At 46.7% G+C, this 27,526-nt stretch overlaps 2 protein-coding genes across 2 annotated transcripts in view; one reads left to right on the forward strand and one right to left on the reverse strand.

Moving 5' to 3' along the window:
• The window catches only part of PIGU (phosphatidylinositol glycan anchor biosynthesis class U), a 31,241-nt gene extending 9,825 nt beyond the window's left edge, over window positions 1-21,416 (reverse strand). The window contains exons 1-5 of the mRNA XM_040330391.1: window positions 21,236-21,416; window positions 16,601-16,665; window positions 15,305-15,364; window positions 13,227-13,289; window positions 9,291-9,400 (exon numbers count right to left, since the gene is read on the reverse strand). Of these exons, the coding sequence (XP_040186325.1) occupies window positions 9,291-9,400; window positions 13,227-13,289; window positions 15,305-15,364; window positions 16,601-16,665; window positions 21,236-21,365 (428 nt within the window). The 5' untranslated portion in view covers window positions 21,366-21,416. The remainder of the gene's footprint in view (window positions 1-9,290; window positions 9,401-13,226; window positions 13,290-15,304; window positions 15,365-16,600; window positions 16,666-21,235) is intronic.
• Window positions 21,417-21,557: 141 nt separating this feature from the next.
• The window catches only part of TP53INP2 (tumor protein p53 inducible nuclear protein 2), a 219,156-nt gene continuing 213,187 nt past the window's right edge, over window positions 21,558-27,526 (forward strand). Inside the window, exon 1 of the mRNA XM_040330394.1 lies at window positions 21,558-21,680. The gene's annotated coding sequence lies outside the window, so the exon portion shown is untranslated. The remainder of the gene's footprint in view (window positions 21,681-27,526) is intronic.

Raw genomic sequence — 27,526 nt, forward strand, 5'->3', positions numbered from 1 at the left:
GACCACGCAATTGTCTGTTAAAGCGACGCAGTCCCGAACTGTAAAAACCCCTTGGGTCTTTAGGCAGCATTTTGGTCCAGGGCTTAAGTGGTTAAAGGGGCATTAAATACTAGGATTGCATTACATACAGAGTGCAGAGTTCAGGGGGGTTACACACAGAGTGCAGAGCTATCACATGTAAACACAGAAACCAGACGTCTGTGTTTATAAGTGATTGTGGTGAGCAGGCACCAAAGGGTCTGAGCCAAAGGTGGTGGAACTGAGTTCCCCCTGAAAAAAAGCCCTGCTTATGACTTGTACAGCGGTATTGTTACAGAACAGTCAAACAATAGAGAGACTGCAGGTTAGGAGACACCTATGGCAATACTTTGTTACAAACAACCAAAAAAAGGTGTGGTTGTTAACTTTACCCAAACCGGAAAAACCTACGTTAGATCTACCGGTAACGGTATTTCTACGAGCCTTCCAGGACGGCACACCAGAGAGATAAGGGCTCCTCCCACAGGAAACACAATCAATTGACAAGTTTGTTATAAGTTCCCACCCACCCCCTTGCTCCTCAGTATTTAATAAAGTAATCTTGAACTGGTTCACAAGGGGCACCCCATCGGTACTTACCATTTAGCATATAGCTTACCTTTCTTTACATAGGGTGGGTAGTAGGCCTGCCGTCCTGGAAGGCTCGTAGAAATACCGTTACCGGTAGATCTAACGTAGGTTTTCTCCTACGCCTTCCAGGACGGCACACCAGAGAGGATATAAAAGAACTCAGGCCTACTTTAGGGTGGGACCCTTGCCTGCAAGGTCTTTCTGCTAAATGTCAGAGTCTGACTTTGTTTCACCACCTACACTACCTAGTGTGTGATGAAGGTATCCTAGCTGGATCATGTAATTGACCTGCAGGTCCGCTCCACCTATGTCCCTGTCTCCATTTCGGATGCAGGACCTAGGTGGCATGTGCTCTTAAAGAAAAATCTGAGAGCCTGTGAATTATTTAAGATAGAAGGATTGGCTGTGCCAATATTCTAGCCATCGTGGTCAATAATGTCTGCAATTGCTGCATAGGATCATCAAAAAGTTTAATCAGAGATTTGTTCTGTGGCACAAGGAACTACTCTGATCGACCAAGAAAAAACATCTGGTTACAAGCCAGTGGTCTGTTCAGGAGAATGGTTTAGAAAAAAAGGGTCTCCTGACGGACAATCCTTGTGGGTCCCCTTTCTTGTCCGCCATAGTCATGGTGAAACAAGGAAATCAACCCACTCAAGGATACTAGATTATGGAAAGCTTATTTCCTGGACTCAAATGACTGGGCAGGTATGTACCCAAGTAGGGCATTTGGTGTGTTCCTGCACCTTCAAGGAGGGGTGGTTCCCCTTCAGTTCACCTGCCCCCCTCCATTCATCAGAATGCATGTGCCTCTATAGAGAGGACACCTACTGGTCAGTGTCAGGTCCACAGGATGTCTTGGCGTGGCTCACTCCTGCGCCCGTCCCACTTGTGCCGACCAACCCCCTGTCTCCAACGCACACTGCTAGACAGGTCAAAAACGGCTGCTATGCAAGCCTGTTGGCAAGTAAGTCCAATCACCCCCTGGTCATTTCCAACTTCTGGTTCTCTTCCCATCTGAATGCTGACATGTCAGATGTGAATCTGTTCTATATCCCCCAGCTCCTTATAGTCCTGCTGGCAGATGCGTTAAACTATGCATGAAGGAGCCTGGTAAGAACTGCGAGTAACCACTGCATTTTTTGGCATATAAAACAAAAGGTATCAGGGGAAGCAACTCTCCACAGCACCCCTGTGCACAACCCGCAGGCACAATTCGCCCTACACTCTCAGGGCAAATTACGTGAGTGCCGCACGCCAACCAAATACAATATTTTGTAAATACACGGCGTCTGAGTGCATAATCTACTCCAGGCACCAGAAGTGCCAAGTTAAGCAGATCCCTACCATAGGGTTAGTTCTATAGTAGGAGTAAGAAACGAATATTGGTTAGTCACATCCAGTTCGTCCAATGGGGTGACCTGAAGGATACATACCGAGCTGTAAATTTATCGGATTGGGTGAACTAGTCAGATAAGCTCTGATGTTGTATCCTCAAGCAACCAATTTCTAACAGCGTAACCCCTCTTTTTTATAACCATGATAGGTGATTTTTATGACCTTCTTCTAGTGTCCTATAACCCTACTGGGTTCCGGTCTAGGGCATGTCTCTGGCATGCCTAGATGTAAAGGACTGAATCTTTTGCCATCAGAAATCCTGTTCCTTCCATGTGTATGGAAAATAAGGTCTGAAATAAAATGACAGATATATAATTAATATCACAGATCTACAGGTCATAAATCTTAAATTTCTGAAGGGTAGCCAGCTTAGGTTTAATATGGAACATTAAAACAGGAAGACACACCCAGCTTTCACTGTTATATTTTCTGATATACAGTCACCTGTAGGACAAAGAAGACACAAATCAAACTTAGAATGTTGTGTATTTCTAATATGTAATAAGATACCATGTAACCTAAGCAAAGGGAAGGGACAGAGGCTCCAATGTGAGCTTCTGATGCTTAATGGGTTAGGGTCCTTCATCCAACTTAAAGGACAATAGCAATTATGGCGTTTTTTTGAGTAATTAAACACAGAAGACACGGGCACCTTCCAATGCTGTGTTTTTCTGATGTACAGCAAACTAAGGTAATAAGTTCAAAAACAGGAAGACAAGGACAGCTTCAGTGTTGTGTATTCCTGATACCGACCGCAGTACGGTCCTATAACCAACAGAAAAATTACTAACACCTCTTGCGTATTTTCGATGGTCAGGAAAAAGCAGTCGCATAGCCAGTATGACCACACCAAAAGACATATGTGCCCCCCAACTGTGTATTGCTGGTGCTAGACCACCTGCAGTCATGACCAGAGAGTGGCACCAACACACTTCAAATCATTAACAGGGTATGGGACCTAAGACAGAAACGTTACCAACAATAACATTGTGCATTTCTGTTTAACAAGACAACCCCGTCATATACCCGGCAGAAATGTCACTTAGTAAAAACTCAATGCTGTGCGTTTCTGCCAGTAATGCTGTGTATTTTTTGATTAGAGAACCTGCACAGCTATACCACAGAATGTTGTCGGCCACTCAACAGAAAAGTCACTAGCCAGACGCCCAATGCTGTGCGTTTCTGAATAGCAACAGTATACAGTTACTGAACCCACAGAAGTGTCATTCCCAGCAATACAATGTTATGCATTTTTTGATTAGAAACTTGTACAGTTATATGACCAACAGAATGTTGCCGACCACTTAATGTGTTACTTAATGCAACCTTGTAGGGTCATCTAATCAACAGAAATGTCACTAGCAACTGAAAGCTTAATTCAGTGCATATCTGCATAGCCACCGTGTACGGTCACTTAACCTACATAAATATCCACTACAATATTGTGCGTTTTCTTGATTAGCAAAATTGTACAGTCATATAACCAGCAGAAATGTCGCTATCAGTCACTCAAAGACATGTGTTTCTGATAAGCAGTAGTGTAACATTACATAGTCAATATTATGCATTTCTGATGAACCATAGGATATTTATATAACAGAAAAGACACAAGATAAACTTCCAATGTTGTGCGTTTCTGACTAGCAACCTTGTAAAGTCGCATAACCCACAGAAATATTACTATCAGTAAACTATGTTGAGCATTTCTGAATAGCAATGGTGTATGGTTATATAATAGAAGTGTTACCAACATTTCAATGTTATGCGTTTTGGTAAGCAACTGTGTGCCATTACATAATCAACATTATGCATTTCTAGTGAGCCATAGGATAGCATTTCTGATGCGGTCAGGCCAACAATCTATCCTAGGCAGAGCCTGAACTCCAGATACTAATCCTTCCCTCAGTGGAGGAATATGGTAGTTCCAATAATGGAAGTCTGAGGTGTGTGATCATACCACAATAGTGGTAGCTGCTATTTTACCATGCATAAGTCTGAGTAGTTGTAGCTGATCCATACACACAGGTGGGAGCGAGTCCAGGCCTTTAAGGTCTTAACGAGCACAGACCCAGCGATCAATTAGATCTCTAATGCAGAGGTGATCACAATCTTAGGCTGGAGGCAATCAGCCACCTGTAGGGCTTCATACTAAATACAGGCTAATTTTCATAGCCTTAACACAGAGGTTTGCAGAGAAAAAACTCTTAATTAAGGGTTTCAGGCTCACATTTTCTGCTTCTCATACAGCCCTGGTGGTTTTGTTGCCTAAGCCACCAGAGGTTTATTGATTAACTCTTATACACTGATAGATATAGTAGCAGTGTAAGGAGGAGATGATAGGCAATCAGACACCTGTTGGAACTTGGGAAGATGTTGCCTCTAATAAGCAACCTCCTCAAGGGTAATATATATACATTTAAGATGTCCCTTATGAGTGCCTGTCCACCCCCCTTTAAGAGTTTAGGAGGTAGGTTTTTGCTGGGCTAAAAACCTCTAACAGCACCATTGTAAGCTGTCAGGTTCATGGCAGTTGGCTCTAATCCTTTAGGGATTAATGGAGTGGATAAAAAAACCACCACCCTGGATTGAGCCTTGCTCAGGCCTTTATATGAGATTATTCTAGGGACTTCTATAAGGTCCTCAGAGGCCGATTTTTTTCCCTGCAGAAGTCCCCCCAGATCCACTAGGGTGAATGGGGCGTCCTATTCTACTCGGCTCCCCCTTAACCTCCCTGTCTTCCTTAGTTTCCTTTACTGGACTAGAGGGAATGACTGTGAAAGTGGGGGGAAGGGCACTAGATCCCATTCAGACAAGGCCTTCCTGGGAGGATGTGTCCTCTCTAGGGATAAGCTCCTCTATGTCAGACCTTAAGTTACTGGCTGCCTGGTGGCTACACGGAAAGTTTTTAAAAGATTCTTAGCAAAAGGGCTTTGGGTGGGAATTTATCCTTACAGTACCCACACATTTATTTTTAGAGTAGCTTTGCCCTGTAGCGGCAGGAGATTGTTTATCTGGGTCTCCTGGGCTCCGCTGGGGAGATTAAAGACAAGAGATATACACTTTACTCTGTCCTCCCCTAGGACTGCAGGTTTGTACTGGGGAGGGGAAAGGGTGTTGAGAGGTAAACTCCAGCCTGTTCTGGCTGGCTCCGGGATCCCAGACCCCTGAAAGCCAGGAGCTCTCACTCCCTTTCCTCCTCCCTTTCCAAGGGGGATTAGTACTCACCACACCCCGACCTGGATCTGCCTGCAGTCACATTTGCCTTCCTCTCCTCCTGTTCCATGAGGAGGTTGGCTGGGTCCTTGGCTTGCCGGTACCTGTGTTAGGGTTTATCCGCCGCCGACCCCACCGCTCCACGCTGCTCTCCACGCCGAAGCGTCACTTCCGGGTTGCCCTGTAAGGAAACGCCCACGCTCCGGTGGCGCGGTTCCCGTTTCTCTCAGAGAGAGGCTTGGAGCGCAATGCTCCTTAGTGGCAACCCCCCCAGGAAGGAGAGAGCAGTATCGTGGTGGCTTTTTTGCAGAGGGACGATGGCTTTTTCACCACAGCTCAGAGCGCCCATGCATATCTTTGTGGCGACCTGTGAGCGACCGAAGCCAACAGGTTTAGTTCAGCTCTCCCCGGCCTCCCTGAACCTGCCTCAACAGGGGTACCCTTCGACCTCACCGTCTCCAGGTAATATAAAACAACAAACGTGCCGCTGTGTTCGGGAGAAACACAATCAAAATACTGGGGAGCAAGGGGGTGGGTGGGAACTTATAACAAACTTGTCAATTGATTGTGTTTCCTGTGGGAGGAGCCCTTATCTCTCTGGTGTGCCGTCCTGGAAGGCGTAGGAGAAATCCAGCTCTAGGTGAAGATTGGCATGTTAATAAAAAACGGTCATAAGAAAAATATGGAAGCGGCCAATGATGATGTCACCTGAAAATACAAACTGCCTGGCTTGAATACTCTTAGTACACACGATCGGACATCCCGACAACAAAATCGTGGATTTTTTCCCCTGACGGAATGTTGGCTCAAACTTTGCACATACACACGGTCATACAAATGTCGGAAATTCCAAAACGCCATGAGCGCGGTGATGTACAACAAGCCGAGAAAAATGAAGTTCAATAGTCAGTGCGGCCCTTCTGCTCGATTCCGACCATGCGTAGGATTTTTGTGCGTCGGAATTGCATACACGATCGGAATTTCCGGCAAGAACTTTTGTTGTCAGAAAAGTTGAGAACCAGCTCTCAAACTTTTTTTGGTCGAAAATTGACAGAAAATGTCCGATGGAGCCTATACACGGTCGGAATATCCGACCAAAAGCTCACATCGAACATTTGTTGTTGGAAATTCCGATCGTGTGTATCAACTGGGAAAAGTTTACAACAGATTCGGCTTCTGACGGCTCTCGCTGCAAGCCGATTTTGGGTCAGTGACTCAAAGTACTGAAACCAGATGGTAAAAACCTTCATTGAAACACCGGAGTCCTTCCTATGCCTTCAACACACACTTTTTGTTCACACATTTTCATTATATACATAGAAACAAGTAGGCCCAATGTTGTCTCTAGATTCTCCCACGCATTAAAGGGATGGTGGCAAGCAGGGCCAGTATGACCCATACCGCTAAGCTCAATCACTAAAATCTCATGTTAACCCCTTTCTGCCCAGCCATCTGTAAGGCCAGTTTACACCACAGGGAGTCCAAAAAAAAAAAAATGCATGGTAAGTAGGTTATATGGTTTTCATTGGCATAGTTTACACTAGGGCTTGCAGTTCCAGGAAAGAAAGAAAAAAAAAAAAAAGAAGAAGAAAAAAAAGAAAGAAAGAAGAAAAAAAAAAAAAAAAAAGAAAAAAAAAAAAGAAAAAAAAAAAAAACAAAGAAAAAAAGAAAAAAAAGAAAGAAAGAAAGAAAGAAAAAAAGAAAGAAAGAAAGAAAGAAAGAAAGAAAGAAAGAAAGAAAGAAGAAAGAAAAGAAGAAAAAAAAAGAAGAAGAAGAAAAGAAAGAAAGAAAAAAAAGAAAGAAAGAAAGAAAGAAAGAAGAAAAAAAAGAAAGAAAAGAAGAAAAAAAAAGAAAAAGAAAAGAAAAAAAAAAGAAAAAAAAAAAGAAAGAAAAAGAAAAAGAAAGAGAGAGAGAGAGAAAGAAAGAGAGAAAGAAAGAAAGAAAGAAAGAAAGGCACTGAACTGCATGAAAACCGCACATGCAGAAAAGCACCGGGAACGCATCTGGACTGCGTTTCTACAGTGTGGACTAAGCCTTAGGCTCCATTCACACTTGTGCAAACTGAAAGTCATGCGACTTATACGCGACGTGAAGCAATACTTGTGTAATCTTGAGGTCTATGGACCTTAAGTCGCATCAAAGTCGGACCAAATTAGTGCAGGGACTACTTTAAAGTCACACAGATATGAACGGTACTCATTGGAAATCATGGGGTACGACTTGCCATGCGACTTTGCAGTCCCAAGTCGCAGGACAAGTGGCACAAGTGTGAATGGGGCCTAAACTGGGCTATTATGCTCGGGGGGCAGGAAGGTCTACCCAATTATGTAAATACTGATCAGCTGCCACAGTGGTCACATCATCAAGAGCCAGTCTTGCTGGCTCCAGATAATTATTAGAGATCAGGTGATGCCTTCGACTGCTCAGTCACTGTATTAAGAGTGTACTCCCATGGACACATATGAGACACATATGAGTGGTGTGTGACCGTTACAGCCAACCCGCTTTGCTGCTGCAAATATGTGTTATGTGGGTGCTTTAATATGTGAAGCAAAAGAACCTGCTGATGCTGCAATGAACGTCTTTGCTCAAGCACTTCACACTATGCAAAGACAACCGTCTTCCAATTATGGTTCTGCATTGCCAACCTGTCACATGGTAGAGACTCCAAACAGCAATGCCAACATTGTGAAGGCGTGGTCTGCTTTCCTCGCTATCAACAAAATATGTAAAAAGGCAACGAGGATGTGCAGCCAATGCTTGAGCAACAGCACTTAGAGGGGAAATGGATAGAGGAAATTAGCAGCACTAAGATGCAAAAAATAAAATAAAAATTGACGGAATTTAAAAAAAAAAAAAAAAAAAAAAGGCAACACCATACAAAAAAAATACAAAAAATAGGATTTCAATCTACTTTATGTTTTTGACAGAATGTGCAAAGATTTAAACTTATATAAAAAAATACTGTATATACTCGAGTATAAGCCGAGTTTTTCAGCACATTTTTTTGTGCTGAAAATGCCCCCCTCGGCTTATACTCGATACACCTTTTTGCGCCTGATCTCCGGGACTTTCTGGACCCCAAACTTGGCACACATGTAGCCCCCCTCTTCCTCTACACGTGTGCAAAGTTTGTTGTCCGGAGGACCTACAGCCCGGGAGCACAAATTTTTCAAAGCCGGCACCCCTTCCATAGACTCCCATGTTAAACGGTCATTTCTCTGGTGACTTTGAGGACCCGGTACCAGCCGGTCGTAAGTCCCCTGGCACACATGTAGCCCCATTTCTCCTCTAGAAGTGTGCACCCCTTTTCAAAGCCGGCACCCCTTCCATAGACTCCCATGTTAAACGTCAGTTGAGGCATGGACACAGCGAGGCATGGACACAGCGAGGCATGGACACAGAGAGGCATGGACACAGAGAGGCATGGACACAGAGAGGCATGGACACAGAGAGGCATGGACACAGAGAGGCATGGACACAGAGAGGCATGGACACAGAGAGGCATGGACACAGAGAGGCATGGACACAGAGAGGCATGGACACAGCCTCGCTGTGTAAGTTTTCCCAGTTTTTTGTGGTACAATTAGGTGCCTCGGCTTATACTCGAGTATATACAGTAGGTCTATTTAAAGTAGTTCTAAAGGCTGAAGGTAAAAAGAAAAAAAAAAAAAAAAAAAAAAACACACTTCAGTGTTCTGCTTCTCCCTCATAATACTTAGCCGAGCCTGATCCCGATCCAGAAATATTTCACAAGAGCAGAAGCTCTCCTTGGTCTCTGCCTCCTCAGAGGCCATCACTGCCATCAATCACAGCCATTGAGGTGGAGCGTGGCCACGCTCTGTGTCTCAGACAGAGGCGGCTTGGGAGCGAGCACATAAGTGCCCTCAGAGCAAATAGCTTGCAGTGGGAGCACTCAGCAGGGGGGGGGGGGGTTGGGGATCAGAGTTTACGAGTGCCAGCAGGGGAATCAAGAAGAGAAAGATTGCACAGAGCAGGCAAGTATGATATGTTGGCTATTTAAAAAAAGTGTAAAGAATTGGGTCAGATCTATATAAAGAAAGACTTACAATATTGCCACTTTTAGTGGAATATAGTACATTTCAGTCGGTACTCTGAGGATTTCTGCGGCTCCTGGTGAATACTTCTTAAGTTCCAAGTACAGTTTCTGCTGCTTGAACTGTGAAGAAAGTAACAAATTTGTCATTAAATACACAATAATATTGATAAATGACCAGAACAGAAATCAATGACCTAAAACAGAAGGTAAAAAAAAAAACATAAATTTGGTCAAGCTGTGCAATTCTTTCAAAGGAATTACCGGTAAGTGTATTTTTACATACTAGCAAAAATGACTGGAAAGCTTTAAAGTAGACCATTAGACTTACCCCTATATTATAGATGAGCTCATCCCCACATGCAGCAGCCCTTGCAACGTACCCCCATATACTTGAGGCTGCTTACAGCAACAGAGCCACCCACCAAATGTGACATGCTGTTTAATTGCTGCAGCCTGTGTATGGCCCCAAGCAGTTGCATCTCCTTGTTCAGGTTGGGGAAGGGGGGGCTCAACTGCCTGCTTTTACTTTCCTCCCACCCAAAGGTGAACAAGCCCTTACACACATACATACATCTATTGCATCAGGAATAGTATTTCCTTCCAACTATATTTTCCATGAGTAGTGGCAATCAGCCAATCAGATAAAAGCTTCCATTTGTGACTGCTGCATTTTGGTAAAAATTTCAACAAAAATGCACTTTCCACAGGGTGCAACATATACGTAAAACAAACCTAAACTGCATTAGGAATGCACTGCAAATCTCATGCATGACATTTCATGTCATGGCTTTTTGCGCCATGACATGAAACATCAGAAAAAAAAGGTAAGATCTTGTAACAACTGATATAAAATAAGTGCTAATATTCCATACGTCCTGACGAAGATCCGGTGGGTGGGACGAAACATGTAGATGGACGGGCCCATATCTCCGTGTCACTGCTTGCCTTAATTATTCCGATCCCATTTTACCTGCTCGGACTAAGTGCTCCTGTGAACCAGCCAGCACCATATTGGGGGGGGGGGGGACTAGCTTCCAGCAGAAGGGATACTTGGAATTACTGTCACCACAGTCTGAACCATCAGCATTGCAGAGGGGGATCGAGTCTCCAGAGCGTGCATTTCTCAAGGATTAAGTTGAGACAGATATCACAGATGACGGCTGGTGGACATTAGGATTAGCCTACACCAGTGGTTCTCAACCTCAGTCCTCAAGTACCCCCCAACAGGCCATGTTTTGGGAATTTCGCTTAGATAAAATAGCTGTCCAAAATACCAAGCCATTGACTCAGATTTAAAGCACCTGTGCAAGATGAAGGAAAACCTGCAAACATGGCTTGTACTTGAGGGCAGGGTTGAGAACCGCTGGCCTACACCACATAGACCCCAGATGTACATGTATAGGTCATATCAGCTGTAGTTATACTTTGGGTTAGGTTACCCAACTCCACAGGACAATCTCTACACCAGTGTTTCCCAACTCCAGTCCTCAAGGCACACCAACAGGTCATGTTTTCAGGCTTTCCATTATTTTGCACAGGTGATTTGATCAGTTTCACTGCCTTAGTAATTACCACAGCCGTTTCATCTGAGGGAAATCCTGAAAACATGACCTGTTGGTGTGCCTTGAGGCTGCTCTACACCACAGGCCGGACCTCATGCCTGGAGAGTCTTCAACCCTCTAGTTTGTAGATGGCAGGTTTGAACGGCTTCTACAATCTTTACCTTAGCTTCACCACCATGACTGCATTTGTAGTTCAGCAGCAGCATACATACCATATGAGGCGATATCCACCCTCGCTGTCCATATGCTCATTGGTACCTGTGACGAGATCCTTCCTCGCCCAGGTCCTGCTCTCCCGACACTCCTCTGCTACCAGTGAGTCAGCTTGCAGATTGCAACGTCTGATGGTCCAGTCATCCAAGGTTCCGGGATCCGAATTACAGCTATGTGCCATTCGGACCCATTAAGAACAAACACCAGGCAGGCTGTATGTAAGTTCCAACAGGACTCTTTATTTCAAGTACACAGCACACTTTTATACAGAATTTTGGAACATCCCACTCCCAACAACCGCTTTCCTATTGGTCAATTGTAAAGTATATCCAGTCTTCACTCAAGTCCTCCTTGACCATGCAAATGAGGACTTGAAATTGTCAACAGGGATTGGTCCAATAGCTTGGATAGAAAGACTTGTGTATTGAGACAGAAGCCCCAGGGGGTAATCAATGTACACAATAACCCGGGCTACTTAATTACTACCTCTGAGAGGTTACATTGCTTTAGACAATAGAATGCTAATTCAATACAGCTGACAGGAGGCTTCTGACCTTTAGAACAATAAACACATACATCTTCACACATACATTCTAGATTCAATTAACCTTCAATCCATAGTTTTTTTAGCCAGACGGAGTGTCTCCGACACCCGCTCTTAGCCTGCAGAGCACAATAAAAGGTATTTCTCTAGCTGGTTCCACTTAGCATTTCAATAGCCGGTGTCCTTGCATTGAATGTCCCTCTCCTGTGTAACAGATGTCAAGTAGAAACACTTTAATATCTTAAGATCCATGACAGTACCTTACACTGTTTTACTAATACATGTTCAGCAACACCTTTACCTCCATACTGCGGATCTTGTGACCGTTTTTTCCAGCAGGTTCACTGGCCCTGAACGGTTCATTATCTATTTCCTTGGGCACTGAAGGATTACCTACATCTGGCATGGATCAAATGTTGCCTTTTATTGGTAAAAGTTTTCAAACACCACACATCGCAGCAAAAAACAGGGGCATGCAACTGACGCGTTTCACACTATTGGTTAGTGCTTACTCATGAGTAAGCACTAACAAATAGTGTGAAACACGTCAGATGCATGCCCCTGTTTTTTGCTGTGATGTGTGGCGTTTACATTTTTTTACCAATAAAAGGTAACCGAGGGTTTTTTTCAGAGTGCGGCTGTTCAAACATTTCTTTCTACATTTGCTTCGTGCATTGCCGACACCTGGGTTTCTCTGAGAGGATACAGACATATCCATATACCCATCTGGGGCGGTGACTATAATTTCTCTGGCCTGGATCAGTATGGTTCTGTCCCCTAGGAATTCAGAACTCCATTCACCCATTGAGGTTTTAAGATGGGGTCCTGGCTCCTCAGGGGACGGGGATCCCTTTTTGGGAGGTTTATTCACCAGCTCCCACTTGAGTGATATATGTACATTAGGTACTGTAGATGGTTGGGAAGGGGTTTAGTCCATGGGTCTTCAAACTCTAGCCCTCCAGTTGTTTAGGAACTACAATTCCCATCATGGCTAGTCACGTCTGTGTTACAATGCCTCATGGGATGTGTAGTTCTACAACAGCTGGAGGGCCGTAGTTTGAGGATCCCTGGTTTAGTGGGTTAGGCAGGATCTCTGGGCAAGATGCTGATAATTACCGTATTTATCAGCGTATACCGCGCACTTTTTTGCCCTGAAAAAAGACGGACCCGACGAGGCCGCCGATGGACGCCACGCAAGACACCAAAACGAAGTACAAAAAAAACTTTTTTCCACAGGATTGGGGGCCACTTTAGGGGTGCGCGGTATACGTGGGAGCGCGTTATACCGCAATAAATACGGTATATGTGGTTTTTGATAAAGATTTTTAGAGAAGTTTACTCAACAGGGTGTGTGGATTGTACTTTTTTGATCGTTGTTCTGTAGATTACCACCCTCCACATTATGGAGGTGAGCACCTCTCCCCCCTCATAGGAGTTACTAAGCAAGGCTCCCAGGACTATCCTTGTTTTTGCTAATGTTCCATTGCCTAATAAACTTTAAAATACAGAATCATAGCTTGTCTCACAAACAGGCAATCTTGAAGCTATTAACAATTTATATGCTGTAAAACATTTATGCCAAGGTAGTACAGTCCATGAAACAAAGGATAGTCAAAAAATATCTTACCGATACTTTGTTATATTCTTGAACAGCCAAATAAAGTGCAAAGGCTGTAAGTGCATCTGTAAACTGAGAAGAAGCAAATCGGGTTGAGTAAATTAACATTCCATGTACTAGAAAAATGTTTGCTTACAAAATTTTAACTACGGTATATTAGTTTATACTACATTAAGGCTGGGTTTCCCTGCATCCAATTCGCATGACAAGAGACCGACTGGCTCTCAATGGAGCCAGATCACAAATCTCAGGGGCAACCGCGGAGCACACAGCAGAATAGTTCTGTGCTTCTTTGGCTCCATTTCAGGTCCGAATTCAGCCAAAAATTCTGACCTAAATCGGATCTCCAAATTCTGAATGGGGACGCACCGGACTCCCTGCTGTGCCCTGCGGCCGCATAGTGTAAACCCAGCCTGAAGTGGTTGTAAACCTCCGACATTAATTATGAACAACACGGTCCGCCTGAAAAACTGATAGGCAGATCTGATCGAATCGCGTGTGAAAGGACCCCAAAACGTAAATTGGAAGGGGACCCAATATTACAGATGAACAGTGTGATACAGAATTGCCACTTAAAGCGGGGGTTCACCGCGGGAGTGGGCGTTCCCAATCACAGGCTGCGATTGGCATGCTTCCGACCGGCGCATACTGCGCGTCACGAGTTGCCGAAAGAAGCCGAACGTCGATGCGGCTCTATACGGCACCTGCGCACCGACGTTCGGCTTACTGTCGGTCTCATAGGTCGGCTCCATGCAATGTTAGAATTTTTTTTTAGGGTAAACCCCCGCTTTAACCTTTTTCTGACATTTCTTACAAATAAAATCAATATTTTTTGCTAGAAAATTATTTAGAACACACACACACAAAATATACATCCACGCACATTTTATTTTTTTGCAGAGACTCTAGAGAATAAAATGGTGATTGTTGCAATATTTTATGTCACACTGTATTTGCGCAGTGAAAGATGTTACGCCGCAAAATTGGTTCTCATTTTAGCCAGAATCGTGCAGCTCTACTGTCGGGGGAGCAGGTAACTGTCCCCCTTTTGGAAGATTGCACCACATCGCTATCACTCGGAAGTTCAGGCCTCCTCTCCTCCTTCTCCTGCCGCTCCTAGTCTTGCCTACTGTGCATGCGTGCTTCATGCATGCACAGTAGGGAACTGGCTGTTGAGCTGAAAGGTGGACCCGGGAAACAAGATTATGTATAGGTATGTGATTTTGCACTGAAGGGCCACCCTACCCCAGTATATATGCATGCGGCTGTCCGGAAGTAAAAAAAAAAAAACATTTAAAGCCCCATGCACATAAGTAAACAATTGTGCCAATATCATGTGACATAAAAAAAAAAAATGCAACTACTGCCCTTCTATTTTTCAGTGTTCTGCTTTCAGAAAATATATACCGTATTTATCGGCGTATAACGCGCACTTTTTCCCCCTTAAAATCAGGGGGAAATCGTAGGTGCGCGTTATACGCCAATGTCATTTTCTTTTACCATTGGGGGGGCGGGGATGTCGTGCCGGCCGTCCCACCTCTCCCGGTCTTGGGACAGCCCACCGGCGTACTAAAAAGATAAAAAAAAAAAAAAAAACGATGCGAGTCCCTTCTCTCCTCTTCTTGCTCCTCCTCCCCCTCCGAGTGTAGTTTCAGATTGGAGGAGGAGAGTGGTCACATGAACACATCAGAGGAGAGCGATCATGTGACCAGCCGAGGGAACACAGTATGTATGAGAAGGGACTGGCAGTGCTTTTTTTAAAACTTTACAGTACGCTGGCAGTCTCCTGGGAGTGCAAGGGGGCTGTGTACTGTGCAGGGGGAAAATGCTGTGTAGTGTATGGGGGGGGGGGGGGTTACGTAATGTGCCGAGATCTGTGCAATGTGCCGAGATCTGTGCAATGTGCAGGGGGGCTTTGGAATATAAAAGGGGCCGTTGAAAGTTTTTTTCCTGAAACTTCCCTCTTAAAATTAGGGTGCGCGTTATACGCCGATAAATACGGTAATTTGTGGAGATTTTTAAAGTGTGCAAAAGAATGCAAAAAAATGTTATGGCAGCGAATGATATAATGCCAAAAGCTCACTTACCATATACACGATTTCTACATAGTCTACAAGGAAATGGAAGAGATAGACGATGAGAGGAGTCTGTAGGAGAAAAGACAGTTTGGAGTAATTAAAAACATTCAGATTTTCCGCATGACAAACTAATAATTAAAACAAGGAATACAGTGACTGTGGCCCTAGTGATTACTTCCTAAAAATAGTACTTAGTATGTTATGGTGTTATTTGTTCTTTTTGTTTGTGCCTACAGTTTATGTTTTAGATAAAAGTAAAGTTATATGCTGGGCTACATTACTTAAAGCGGAGCTCCGCTGAAAAAAAAAAAAATATTAAAAGCCAGCAGCTACAAATACTGCAGCTGCTGACTTTTAATATTAGGACACTTACCTGTCCTGGAGTCCAGCGCCGTCCGCAGCAGAGGACGAGCAATCGCTCGTCACTCTGCTGCCCCCCCCCCGCCATCCTCGGTGAGGGAACCAGGAAGTGAAGCGCTCCGGCTTCACTGCCCGGTTCCCTACGGCGCATGCGCGAGTCGTACTACGCCTGCCAATTGGCTCCCGCTGTGTACTGGGAGCCGAGTGTTCCCAGAACACAACGGGGGGAGGACGGGAGGTGACTTCATGCCCGCAGTCTGCCCGAGACTGTGTGGCCGGAAGTGGGTGCAAAAACCTGTCTAGACAGGTATCTGCACCCCCCTCCCCCCTGAAAGGTGTCAAATGTAACAACACAGGGGGGGCGGGGGAGGGTCCCGATCAGCGGGAGTTCCACTTTAGGGTGGAGCTCCGCTTTAAAGAGACACTGTCACCAGTCCAAATGTTGGATGGATTATTGTAAACAAAGAGCATGGAGGCTGTATGCAGGAATGTGGCTGCCAGTTGCAGCTTCAGTGCCATGTGTTCAGAAGTCGTCCTTTCTGCATTCAGCCTTTGCAATGTCCCCTTCACAACTAATGAATACTGATAGGCTGCACTGATGGGCTGCACCAGTGGGCACTCATGAGGCACTGACAGGCTGCACCCCACCTCTCCACCCTAAACAATTATCTCCTCCCCACCCTAGGTTTTTTGAGATGAAGAAAAAAAAAAATCGGCCTATAATATCGGCCGCAAAAATCGGCAACACATATCGGCCGCCCCGATTTCCAAATATCGGCAACGGCCAGAGAAAAACCCATATCGGTCGAACTTCAATATGAACGGTACTCATTGGAAATAATGATGTACGACTTGTCATGCGACTTTGCAGTCCCAAGTCGCACAAGTGGAAACCCAGCCTTAAACTCTCATATCCAGCAAACACTCAAAATTACAGATACTCACTTCATGAAAGACATCTCCTGAGTATGGCGACACACCAAGATCCAACAAGGCCATCCCCTCCACAACTGGAAAATAAAGGGTACAATCAGGAACTAGAATACAGACTAAACTTACATTGGAACCAATATCTGTCCACATCCTATCAGTCTGGGTGGAATGTCTGGAAATTCTACAACGCGTCAGGAGGTGTGGTCATTCAAAGATGGCTTCTCCAGTCCTGTGCGCAAATCAACCTTTTGGGGTCTAACCACTTAAGGCCCATTGCTGCCATTCGTTTATAATTTTAGCATAGCACCCAACTAAAAAGTCAATATAAAGGAATATTAGTGGTAAAAAAAGTGAATTTAACCACTTCCATACCAGGCACTTACGCACCTTCCTGCCAAAGCCAGCTTTCAGCGCTGTCGCACTTTGAATGACAATCGCGCGGTCGTGCTACACTGTACCCAAATGACATTTTTATCATTTTGTTCCCACAAATAGAGCTTTCTTTTGGTGGGATTTGATCACCTCTGCGATTTCTATTTTTTGCGCAACAACTAAAAAAAGACCGACATTTTTGAAAAAAAATAAGTTTTTATTTTTTTCTGTAATTTTTTTTGTAAAAACGTTTTCTTCTTCAATTATGGGCACCGATGAGGCGGTGCTGGTATGCTGCACTCATGGGCAACACTCATAGGCGAGACTGATGGCATTGCTGGGCATCATTTCAGTCAGTGCCCATGTTGCCAGTAAGTGTGCATTTGTGGGCACGGATTGTTAAAAAAAAAAAAAAATTGTGCCCATTTTTGCTCTATTGAGCACCAGGGGGCACTCCCTGGTGGTCCAGTGTTGGCATCCGAGGGGGGTGCTGCGCTCAAACAATCAGCGCAAACCCCCCCTGTCAGGAGAGCCGCCGATCGGCTCTACTCGCGTCTGTCAGACGCGAGTGAGGAAGAGCCGATCAACGGCTCTTCCTGTTTACATAGTGATCAGCCGTAATTGGACGTGGCTGATCACATGGTAAAGAGCCTCCGCCGGAGGCTCTTTACCAAGATCGGAGATGCAGGGTGTCAGACTGACACACCGCATCACCGATCGCCGCACCCCCACGGGCGCGCGCCGACATGTAATCCTGCAGGACGTTAATAGACGTCCAGTCAGGATTTCACAACCACTTCCCGGATGTCAATTGACTATTGACCGGGAGGGAAGTGGTTAATTAAACTTTTTTTGGGTTAATTCTCCTCTAAAGGGGTGCGACAGGGGGCGTGTCCTATGTCTACATACGTTTGCTAGAAGGTGTCCCTCTTTCCCCATCTTTAAATGGAGATCATTGCAATATTTCATGTCACACCGTATAGGAGAATTATTTTGGGGGAAAAAAAAAAATTGCAAAAAATAAACCCAGCAAAGTTAGCCCCATTTTTTTGTAAAACGTGAAAGAAGACGTTACGCCGAGTAAATAGATACCCAACATGTCATGCTTCAAAATTGCACATGCTCGTGGAATGGCAACAAACTACAGTACTTAAAAAATCTCTATAGGCTATGATTTTACTTCTGTATGGGTGCCGAGTGTTTCCCCACCAGCTTATGTCTCTCCGAGGTTCCAGGGGGGCGATTTGCCGGCCAGACGGTATTCTACCCCTTTGTACTAAACCATGAAGAAGCTGAACTACACCGAACTCCCCATTTGTCTACAATCCTATGAAGAATCTTTCAGGGGGACATAATATAATCAATGTTCAAAATAAAACATCGGATGCCAGGTGTGCCAACCCATAGAAACCAAGAGTTCTGATGCCAAATCAGGGATTGAAAAACATATAATAAAAAATATGATGATGAGTGGAAGAGGCGGCCATAGACAAATTATATGCATCTCAAGTCTTCAGTAATCTCCTGTGATCAGCTTCCTCCCTGCTGTCCGAAGAACCCATCTCACCCCCACCCAACTGTACCCAGAATCCTCCCCTGCCCATCACACCCTTCTCCTAAACACACTCAGCCTCTTTGTCCTTCTACTCAGCCTTCCTGTCACCCCCCCCGTCGTCGTCGTCGTCCTCCTCCTCCTCCTCCTCCTCCTCCTCCTCCTCCTCCTCCTCCCCCATGTCAATCATCATCATCCTCCTCCTCCTCCTCCATGTCTGTCCCCAGTCCTCCCCCCATACACCTGTCCACACTCCTCCCTGCTCACACCCCTACCCATTGCCCTCCTCCCCCTCCATGTCTTCCCCAACCTCCAATCATCCTCCATGTCTTCCCTGTCACCCCCCCTGCCCCCCATGTCTGTCCCCAGTCCTCCCCCATACACCTATCCACACTCCTCCCTGCTCACACCCCTGCTCACACCCCTACCCACCACCCTCCTCACCTCGGAGATGATAAGGCGGCCAGGCTGGAGTGGAACAAACCCCCCCCATCATCATCATCATCCTCCTGGTCAACCCCCCCCCCCCCCCCATCATCACCTCCTCTGTCATCCTCCATGTCTTCCCTATCATCCTCCGTCACAATCATCATCATCATCATCATCCTCCTCCTCCTCAATGTCACCCCCCCCCCATCATCATAATCTTTCTCCTCCTCCATGTCACCCCTCCATCATCATCCTCCTCCATCTCACCCCCCCCCCCATCATCATCATCCTCCATGTGTCACCCACCCCATCTCATTCCTCCTCCATGTCACCCCCCCAATCATCATCATCACCCTCCACCTCCATGTCACCCCCCCCCCCCATCATCACCATTTTCTTCTCTGTCATCCTTCATGTCTTCCCTATCATCCTGCGTGTCACCCCCCCATCAATGTCACCACCCCCCCAATCATAATCTTTCTCCTCCTCCATGTCACCCCCCCCATCATCATCATCCCCATCAATGTCACCACCCCCCCCAATCATAATCTTTCTCCTCCTCCATGTCACCCCCCCATCATCATCCTCCATGTCACCCCCCCCCATCATCATCCTCCTCCATGTTTTACACCCCCCCCCCCATCATCATCCTCCATGTGTCACCCATCATCATTCTCCATGTCACCCCCCCAATCATCATCACCCTCCTCCTCCATGTCACACCCCCCATCATCACCAATTTCTTCTCTGTCATCCTCCATGTATTCGCTATCATCATGCGTGTCAACCCCATCATCATCAACCTCCTCCTTCTTCTTCTCCATGTGTCACCCCCTCCCCATCATCATACTCCTCCTCCATGTGTCACCCCCCCATCATCACCAATTTCTTCTCTGTCGTCCTCCTCCTCCTCCATCATCCTCCTCCATGTCACCCCCCCCCCCCCATCATCATCCTCCTCCATGTGTCACACCCCATCATCGCCATCATAATCCTTCTCCACCTCCCTGTCAACCTCCCCCATCATCATCCTCCTCCTCCATGTCACCCCCCCCATAATCCTCCTCCATGTCACACCCCCCCCATCATCATAATCCTTCTCCTCCCTGTCAACCTCCCCCATCATCATCCTCCATGTCATCATCCCCCCATCATCATCACCACCCTCCTCCCTGTCAACTTCCCTCCCATCATCCTCCTCCATGTCTTCCCTGTCATCATCCTCCTCCTCCATGTCTTCCCTGTCATCATCCTCCTCCTCCATGTCTTCCCTGTCATCATCCTCCTCCTCCATGTCTTCCCTGTCATCATCCTCCTCCTCCATGTCTTCCCTGTCATCATCCTCCTCCTCCATGTCTTCCCTGTCATCATCCTCCTCCTCCATGTCTTCCCTGTCATCATCCTCCTCCATGTCTTCCCTGTCATCATCCTCCTCCTCCATGTCTTCCCTGTCATCATCCTCCTCCTCCATGTCTTCCCTGTCATCATCCTCCTCCTCCATGTCTTCCCTGTCATCATCCTCCTCCTCCATGTCTTCCCTGTCATCATCCTCCTCCTCCATATCTTCCCTGTCATCATCCTCCTCCTCCATGTCTTCCCTGTCATCATCCTCCTCCTCCTCCATGTCTTCCCTGTCATCATCCTCCTCCATGTCTTCCCTGTCATCATCCTCCTCCATGTCTTCCCTGTCATCATCCTCCTCCATGTCTTCCCTGTCATCATCCTCCTCCTCCATGTCTTCCCTGTCATCATCCTCCTCCTCCATGTCTTCCCTGTCATCATCCTCCTCCTCCTCCATGTCTTCCCTGTCATCATCCTCCTCCTCCTCCATGTCTTCCCTGTCATCATCCTCCTCCATGTCTTCCCTGTCATCATCCTCCTCCATGTCTTCCCTGTCATCATCCTCCTCCATGTCTTCCCTGTCATCATCCTCCTCCATGTCTTCCCTGTCATCATCCTCCTCCATGTCTTCCCTGTCATCATCCTCCTCCATGTCTTCCCTGTCATCCTCCTCCTCCATGTCTTCCCTGTCATCCTCCTCCTCCATGTCTTCCCTGTCATCATCCTCCTCCATGTCTTCCCTGTCATCATCCTCCTCCATGTCTTCCCTGTCATCATCCTCCTCCATGTCTTCCCTGTCATCATCATCCTCCTCCATATCTTCCCTATCATCCTCCCTGCCCCCCATGTCTGTCCCCAGTCCTCCCCCATACACCTGTCCACACCCCTACCCATCACACCTGTCCCCCAAACACCCTCTTCCTCCTCCTCCTCCTCTCCCGGCGCCCCCTCACCTCTCTTCCATGAGTTGAGGGGGGACACGACCTCCACCCGCTCGGAGATGAAGGCGGCCAGGCTGGAGCGGAACAGAACAGCCCTGATTGTCACCGCTACCAGCATCACCAGCACCAAAGGCGCCGCCATCTTTCCCCAGCCCAGCCTGGCCAGATCGCGCCGAGGCTCACGGGAGAATATGGGACTTGTAGTTCTATGAGGCGCCCCAATGACAGAGGAGGCGGGAGGGAGGACTACACTTCCCAGAGTGCACCACGGGACGGCGGTGCTCTTTTCCGGGATTGGCAGGAGAAGCTGAGGTACGGCGGCTGGGATGTGACAAGTCGGTTCGTTATATAGACGGTGAGCGGAGTCCTCCCTCATAGAAGGTGTCTGACTGAATAATGAGAGATACAGACTGCCATGGTCAAGCTGGCCAAGCTGTTCCTCCACACATAGTAAAAGGTACATTTTAGGCCTGAATATTAGTTAAACCACTAAACATAAGTGAAAGCAGAGACCCTGAAGACGAAAATGGTGCCATTTTGTCATGTCGCGGTCGTGCGATGTGTTTTTTTCCCCCCACAAATAGAGCTTTTTTTTGTGGTATTTGACCACCTCTGCGGCTTTTATTTTTTGCACTAAAAACAAAAATAGAGCGACAATTTTGAAAAAAAAACAATATTTTTTGCTTTTTGCTATAATAAATATCCCCAAAAAATCCATAAGAAAACAACATTTTTCCTCAGTTTAGGCCGATACGTATTCTTTCTGGTAATGGCATTTTTATAATTTTTTTTTATTTTTTGTACTAGTAATGGTGGCGATCTGTGATTTTTATCATGACTGCGACTTTATGGCGGACACATTGGACACTTTTTTGATGCTATATTGGGACCATTGTCATTTTTACAGCGATCGGTGCTATAAATATGAAAAAAAGGACACTGGCAGTGAAGGGGTTAACCTGTAGGGGCGCTGAAGGGGTTACGTGTGCCCTAGGGAGTGATTCTTACTGTTAGGGAGGCGTGGCTACGAGTGACACGTCACTGATCGCTGTTCCCGATGAGAGGGAACAGACAATCAGTGACCGCGTCACTAGGCAGAACGGGGAGATGCTTGTTTCCACTTGCCTCTCCCCGTTTTGCAGCTCTGTGACCCGATTGCAGGACACCGGCGGACATACTGCCAGATTCACGTAGGCGGGCGCAACGTTAGGCAGGCGTAGCGTATGGCATATACGCTACGCCGCCGTAAGTTAGAGAGGCAAGTGCTGTATTCACAAAGCACTTGCCTCCTAAGTTACGGCGGCGTAGCGTAAATGGGCCGGCCTAAGCGCGCCTAATTCAAATGTGGAACAGGGGGGCGTGTTTTATGTAAATGTTTGGTGACCCGACGTGATTGACGTTTTTAACGAACGGCACATGCGCCGTCCGTGGACATATCCCAGTGTGCATTGCTCCAAAGTACGCCGTTTCGACGTGAACGTAAATTACATCAAGCCCGATTCGCATACGACTTGCGCAAACAACGTAAAAAGATAGGTTTGTTTCCATACCTTGCATGGGATGCGCCACCTAGGGAGCAGCTTTATCTTTACGCCGGCGTATCTCTAACGTAAACGGCGTAACTAATTGCGACGGGCGCACGTACGTTCGTGAATGGGCGTATCTAGTCATTTGCATATAATACGCCAAACTCAACGGAAGCGCCACCTAGCGGCCAGCGTAAATATGCACCCTAAGATACGACGGCATAGGAGACTTACGCCGCTCGTATCTTAGCCTAATTTAAGTGTATCTGGTTTCCAGAATACGCTTAAATTTACGACGGCGTAGATTCAGAGTTACGACGGCGTATCTACTGATACGCCGGCGTAAACCTATCTGAATCTAGCTAATAGAGTCCACGGTCACGGAGCTCGCGGCAAGGGGCGCCGCCAGTGGGTATTTCAAAGTGACGTGTATATACGTCGCTTTGCCCAGCCGTGCCATTATGCCGACGTACATGTACAGGAGGCGGTCGGGAACCGGTTAATGACCAGGCCATTTTTTGCAATACGGCACTGTGTTACTTTAACTGACAATTGCGCGGTCGTGCGACGCTGTACCCAAACAAAATTTTATCCCCCCTCCCACAAATAGAGCTTTCTTTTGGTGCCATTTGATCACCTCTGCAGTTTTTATTTTTTTCGCTATAAACAAAAAAAGAGCGCCAATTTTGGGGGGAAATTTTTTTTTTTTACTTTTTGCTATAATACGTATCCCAATAATAATAATAATACAAAAAAAAAAAAGATTTAATTAGTTTAGGCCAATGTGTATTCTTCTACATAAATTTGGTAAGAAAAATCGCAATAAGCGTTCAGTGGAACCTTGAATTACGAGCATAATTCCGTTCCAGGAGAATGCTTGTAATGCAAAGCACTCGCATATCAAAGCGAGTTTCCCCATAGAGGTCATTGTAAACAAAGATAATTTGTTCCACATTGACTTCTATGGCATGCAATACCGCATGTGGCCAGAGGTGGGGGGGTTCCGGAGAGACTCGGAGACCGTTTGGCTGCATTTGGAAACACCCGGGAAAGGAGTATTTGAGTGTTTTCATTCATTTTTTCTGAATGGCTCAGATCGGCTCCGGCGCCCCCTGCATCTCTGGCCAAATGCGGTACTGCATACCGGAGAGACTTGAATCCTGCTAGTTTTGCGGGACAACACTTGCAAACCGAGTCAGAATTTAAAAAACATAATTGCTTGCATTGCAAAACTCTTGTTAACCGCGTTACTTGCAGTCCGAGGTTCCACTGTATATCGATTGATTTGCACAAAAGTTATAGCATCTACAAAATAGGGGGTAAATTTAGGGCATTTCATGGCACTAATCAGTGGCCCAGATTCAGGTACCACTTGCGCATTATTTGCGGAGGCACAGGGCAACGATTTTGCCCTACGCCCCCGCAAATAATTTGCGCTGCCCTCGATTCACGGAGCAGTAGCCCTGTAAATTGCGAGGGCGCGCCGGCAAAATTGCCCGGCGTAAGCGCGCGCAATGTAAATGATCCCGCCGGGGGCGGGAATCATTTAAATTAGGCGCGCTCCCGCGCCGAGCGTACAGCGCATGCTCCGTCGGGAAACTTTCCCGACGTGCATTGCGGCAAATGACGTCGCAAGGACGTCATTTGCTTAAAAGTGAACGTGAATGGCGTCCAGCGCCATTCACGATTCACTTACGCAAACGACGTAAAATTCGAACGTCGCAACGCGGGAACGCCGGGTATCCTTTAGCATTGGCTGCCCCTGCTTTTAGCATGGGCAGCCTTACGCTAAAGATGCCGTACGCAACCGACAAAACTTGCGTACGCAGGGGGCGCGCAACATTGTGAATCGGCGTAAGTATGCAATTTGCATACTATACGCTGACCACAATGGGAGCGCCCCCTAGCGGTCAACGCAAGAATGCAGCCTAAAATCTGCGTGGCATAAGAGCCTTATGCCACGCAGATTTTAGGCTGCAGTCGGCGTAACGAGTTCTCTGAATCAGGAGAACTCGTTACGCCGGCGCAAGTCAGCAATTGCGCTGCGTAACTATGGTTATGCAGGCGCAATTGCTACCTGAATCTGGGCCAGTGATTTTTTAGTGGGACTGCGACATTGCGGTGGACAGATCGGACACTTTTGATACTTTTTTGGGGACCATTGACGCTGATTACTGTATAAATGTCACTGGCAGGGAAGGGGTTAACAGTAGGGGGTGATCAAGGGGTTAAAGCGGAGCTAAAGTGGAACTCACGCTGATCGGAACCCTCCCCCCCCTCTGGTGTCACATTTGACACCTTTCAGGGGGAGGGGGGTGCAGATACCTGTCTAAAGACAGGTATTTGCACCCACTTCCGGCCACACAGTCTCGGGCAGACTGCGGGCATGACGTCACCTCCCGTCCTCCCCCCGTTGTGTTCTGGGAACACTCGGCTCCCAGTACACAGCGGGAGCTAATCTGCAGGCGTTTAGCGTGACTCGCGCATGCGCCGTAGGGAACCGGCCAGTGAAGCCGGAGCGCATCACTTCCTGGTTCCCTCACAGAGGATGTGTAAAGGTTTGTGGGTGTTTTCGCTACCATCTTCAGATACTCCGGTTCGTCCCTCTTGGGATCACTTTCCATCCAGCTGTATGTGCCCCCCTTTCCTGCCCTGCCGCGTGTTTCTATGGTCGATCTTTTTGCCCCTCCATATGGACACCCAAGGGCTATACTATGTCTAGCCCGCTTTCTGTCAGCGCTTTCGCCGTTTAGGCGTCTGGTCTCCGCCCCCTCCGCTGGTCACCATGCCTTCCCATTGTGTTGGTCCACTGGAGGCTTCCCTGTTCATCTAGTGGGAGGTCTCTCCACCTGGGCGGGTCGTGTTTTGCCCTGACGCGCCGTATGTGTGAGGGATTCCCCACTTATCCCCTCCTATCTATCGCAGGGGAGTCTGGGGATCGTAGGCGCGGACACCTCAGCGCCACTTGGCACATGCGCATTGACACTGTGTGTCCGCTCACATCCGAGGTTGTCATACGCTCGGTCGTGTGGGAGGGGAGATGGGGGTATTTAACCACTTCACGCCCGGCCCATTGTCAAATGACGTCCACAAAGGACCTCTACCGATCCGGGTGGACGTCATGTGACGTCCTGGGCTTTGCGGGTGGATATCTGAATGATGCCTGCAGCTAGAGGCATCATTCAGATATCCTTCTCTTCTGCCGGCGATTCTGCACAACGTAAGAACGATCATAGTGGCGCTAGATCGTTCTTACAGACGGCGGGAGGGGACATCCCCCCCCCTCCCGCCGCCATCCGGTGCTTCTCCGGGCTCGCCCGTGCCATCGGGGGCCTGGAGAACGAATCGTCCGGCGCTGGCAGGAAGCATAGAGATGACTGGTGACCAGGTGGTCACCAGTCATCTCTATGACCGTCGGAGGACCCGGGCGCGATGTGATGACGTCATGCCTGGGTCCCCGTAAGTAAACAAAGCCGCAATTGCGGCTGCTAAGCAACAGTAATCATGAGATCGGTGAATTTTTTTTCACCAATTTCATGCTTTCCAGCCTGGAGGAGAGATGTGGGGTCTTATTGACCCCGTATCTCTCCATAAAGAGGACCTGTCACACACATTCCTATTACAAGAGATGTTTACATTCCTTGTAATAGGAATAAAAGTGATAATAAAAAAAAAAAAGTGTAAATAAATAAATAATGTAAAAAAGAAAATATATTTTTTTTTTAACGCCCCTGTCCCCAGTAGCTCGCGCGCAGAAGCGAACGCACACGCAAGTCCCGCCGACATATGTAAACGCCGTTTAAACCACATATGTGAGGTATCGCCACGTGCGTTAGAGTGCCAGCAACAATTCTAGACCTCCTCTGTAAATCTAAACTGGTAACCTGTAAAAAATTTCAAAGCGTTGCCTATGGAGATTTTTAAGTACCGAAGTTTGGCGCCATTCCATGAGTGTGCGCAATTTTAAAGCGTGACATGTTGGGTATCTATTTACTCGGTGTAACATCATATTTCATATTTTACAAAAATATTGGGCTAACTTTACTGTTTTGTTATTTTTTTTAATTCATGAAAAAAAAAATCCAAAAAAAAGGCGTTTGAAAAATTATTGCGCAAATACCGTGCAAAATAAAACGTTTCCATGACCGTCGTTTTATTCCCTAGGGTGTCTGCAAAAAAAAAACATATATAATGTTTGGGGGTTCTGCGTAATTTTCTAGCAAAAAAATTATGATTTGTACATGTAGGAGAGAAGTGCCAGAATAGGCCTGGTATGGATGTGTGTATAAAAGCCTGGTATGGAAGCGGTTAAGGAGGCAGCCCTGTACGATTCATTTGTGCTGCATGATTGCTGTGGGGAGACATTGGCCCAGATTCAGTAAGCAATTGCGCCTGCGTAACCATAGGTTACGCAGCGCAATTGCTTACTTGCTCCGGCGTTACGAATGCTCCTGATTCAGGAACATCGTAACGCCGACTGCAGCCTAAAATCTGCGTGGCATAAGGCTCTCATGCCACGCTGATTTTAGGCTGCATTCTTGCGTTGACCGCTAGGGGGCGCTCCCATTGGGATCAGCATATAGTATGCAAATTGCATACTAACACCGATTCACAATTGTTGCGCGGGCCCTGCGTACGCAAGTTACTACGTTTCCATACGGCGTGCTTAGCGTAAGGCTGCTCCTGCTAATAGCAGGCGCAGCCAATGCTAAGGATACCCGTCGTTCCTGCGTCGCGAAATTTGAAATCTACGTCGTTTGCGTAAGTGATTCGTGAA

This window comes from Rana temporaria, chromosome 12 (genome assembly GCF_905171775.1).
Source record: "Rana temporaria chromosome 12, aRanTem1.1, whole genome shotgun sequence".
Lineage (NCBI taxonomy): Eukaryota > Metazoa > Chordata > Amphibia > Anura > Ranidae > Rana > Rana temporaria.